Source organism: Crinia signifera, chromosome 6 (assembly GCF_055691185.1).
Source record: "Crinia signifera chromosome 6, ASM5569118v1, whole genome shotgun sequence".
Taxonomy (NCBI): Eukaryota; Metazoa; Chordata; class Amphibia; order Anura; family Myobatrachidae; genus Crinia; species Crinia signifera.
In genome coordinates, this window is record NC_139222.1 from 252,422,369 (window position 1) to 252,424,644 (window position 2,276).

Below are 2,276 nucleotides of genomic sequence, written 5' to 3' on the forward strand. Positions count from 1 at the left end.
GCTCTCATATGTAAGTTGGCGTATGCCGGCGCAAATTTTGTCCCCATGGCCGTCCCTTGTTGTTGGATGTAGTACTCCCCGTTAAATTCAAAGAAATTATGCTTTAGAATGAATTCTATACTTTTAATCAAAAAGATGATTTCGGAATTGGATTTGTCAGGGTCATTCCGTAGGATTTTTTCCACTGATTCTAGACCCTTGTTATGGGGAATGGAAGAGTAGAGACCTTGTACATCAATTGTGAGCCAGCTGTACTCAGTGGACCATATCAATCCTTTTAGAAGTTGCAGTACTGAGGAACTGTCCTTTAGGTGGGATGTGTTTTGCAGTACATAAGGTTGGAGTTTTAAATCCAGAAAATGGGACAAATTCGAAGTAAGGGAGTTAACACCCGCAACAATAGGGCGTCCTGGGGGTTGGGCTTGATCTTTGTGGACTTTGGGGGTATGGTAAAAAATCGGCAACATAGGATGTTTCACGTAAATGTAGTCAAATTCTTCCTTACATAGTACCCCATCCTGTAAGCCCGAGGTTAGAAGGGTCTTCAAGTCGTTCTGGAACTCTAGAGTGGGGTTGGTGGGTATTTTTATATAAGTTGAGGTGTCATCAAGAATTTTATTAGCTTCAGCCACATAGTTGGTTTTGTCTTGTAGGACGACCGCCCCTCCTTTATCAGCTATTTTAATAACTGTTTGTTCGTCCTTTATTAAACTTTTTAAAGCTTGGTTTTCCTGAGGGTTCAGATTGGTGGACTTACGTTTTTTAGGTTTAATGGTTCGGAAGTCTTCACGCACCGCTTCAAAGAAAATTTCAAGGTGACTACCTCTCGACTCAACTGGGTAGAAGTGGGATATAGGTGTTACAAGTGGTTTATTTTCCAATTCTTTGCTTGCATTCGTCTGGTTTTTAAGGAAGTGTCTCTGGACCGTTAAATTCCTAATATATTTATTTAGGTCAATGAAGAGGTTGAAGTGATTTATATGGCCATCAGGGGCAAATTTTAGGCCTCTGTCTAAAAGCGCGCTTTCTGCTGGAGATAGCTTTTTCGCTGATAAGTTGATGATTCCTGCCCCAGAGGGAGTGGGGCCAGAAGGCCTTTTTTCTTTTTGGGAGAACCGTTTGCCCCCTCTAGTACCTCTGGGTCTCCGTTGAGCCTGCGTTTGAGGCCATGTGGCGATTCCAGGCGAGTGTGTAATTCTTCTCGTACTGTGCGATACGGGTGGCTTGAGTCCCGATCTCCATCTAAAAAATGGGAATTTTTACGGGGGGTGGGGGACCGCTCTCTGTCATCTCTGCTGTATTGGTGATAATCTCGGTATGAGGGGATTCTGCCTCTGTTGTTTCCTCTGTGGTGGAATTCCTCCTTGGTATAACGGTAGTCTTGCCTTCTGGGCCTGTCGTACTGTCTGTCAGAGGGTTTGTAGTTCAAATAGTTATTATGATAGTAGTTATTACGTGGATAACGAGTGCGATTCCTATCATTGGAACGAAATTGATCACGGCTGCGACCTTCCCAATTCCGATTTGAATAGGTTTCCTGCCTTGAATTCCTTGCATGCCGCACTGGGCTTCCCAGCTTATGATGGTTTTTGGGGTGCTGCACCCTGCACCTAGATATAGCGCTAGGGACCCCCAATATACAGAGAAGCCTTGACGCGGCTTGGGGGCATAGCATACACCTGCGCAGGTATATGTAACCAATATCTCTGAATTCTATTATCATGTAGTGTTCTAGATTGGTTACTAGCATTGCTCAGTGTGCTGAGGGGAAAAATGTCTTGTTTTACTTACCCAGTTCCTCAGTACTGCAACTTCTAAAAGGATTGATATGGTCCACTGAGTACAGCTGGCTCACAATTGATGTACAAGGTCTCTACTCTTCCATTCCCCATAACAAGGGTCTAGAATCAGTGGAAAAAATCCTACGGAATGACCCTGACAAATCCAATTCCGAAATCATCTTTTTGATTAAAAGTATAGAATTCATTCTAAAGCATAATTTCTTTGAATTTAACGGGGAGTACTACATCCAACAACAAGGGACGGCCATGGGGACAAAATTTGCGCCGGCATACGCCAACTTACATATGAGAGCATGGGAAGAACAGCATTTATACGGTTCCCGTTTTGAAAACAATATAATCTTCTATAAACGTTATATAGACGACTTACTGCTAATCTGGAGAGGTGATGAAATGAGCATATCGGACTTTATGACATACATCCATATCAATGAGTTTAATTTAAAATTCACATTTAAAACTAATGTTTCTACC

General features: G+C 42.6%; 1 protein-coding gene across 1 annotated transcript in view; it reads left to right on the forward strand.

Moving 5' to 3' along the window:
• The first annotated feature begins 2,048 nt into the window (after window positions 1-2,048).
• The window catches only part of LOC146009759 (uncharacterized), a 71,015-nt gene continuing 70,787 nt past the window's right edge, over window positions 2,049-2,276 (forward strand). Inside the window, exon 1 of the mRNA XM_083150220.1 lies at window positions 2,049-2,276. This exon is cut by the window's right edge and continues 792 nt beyond it. Within this exon, the coding sequence (XP_083006346.1) occupies window positions 2,049-2,276 (228 nt within the window).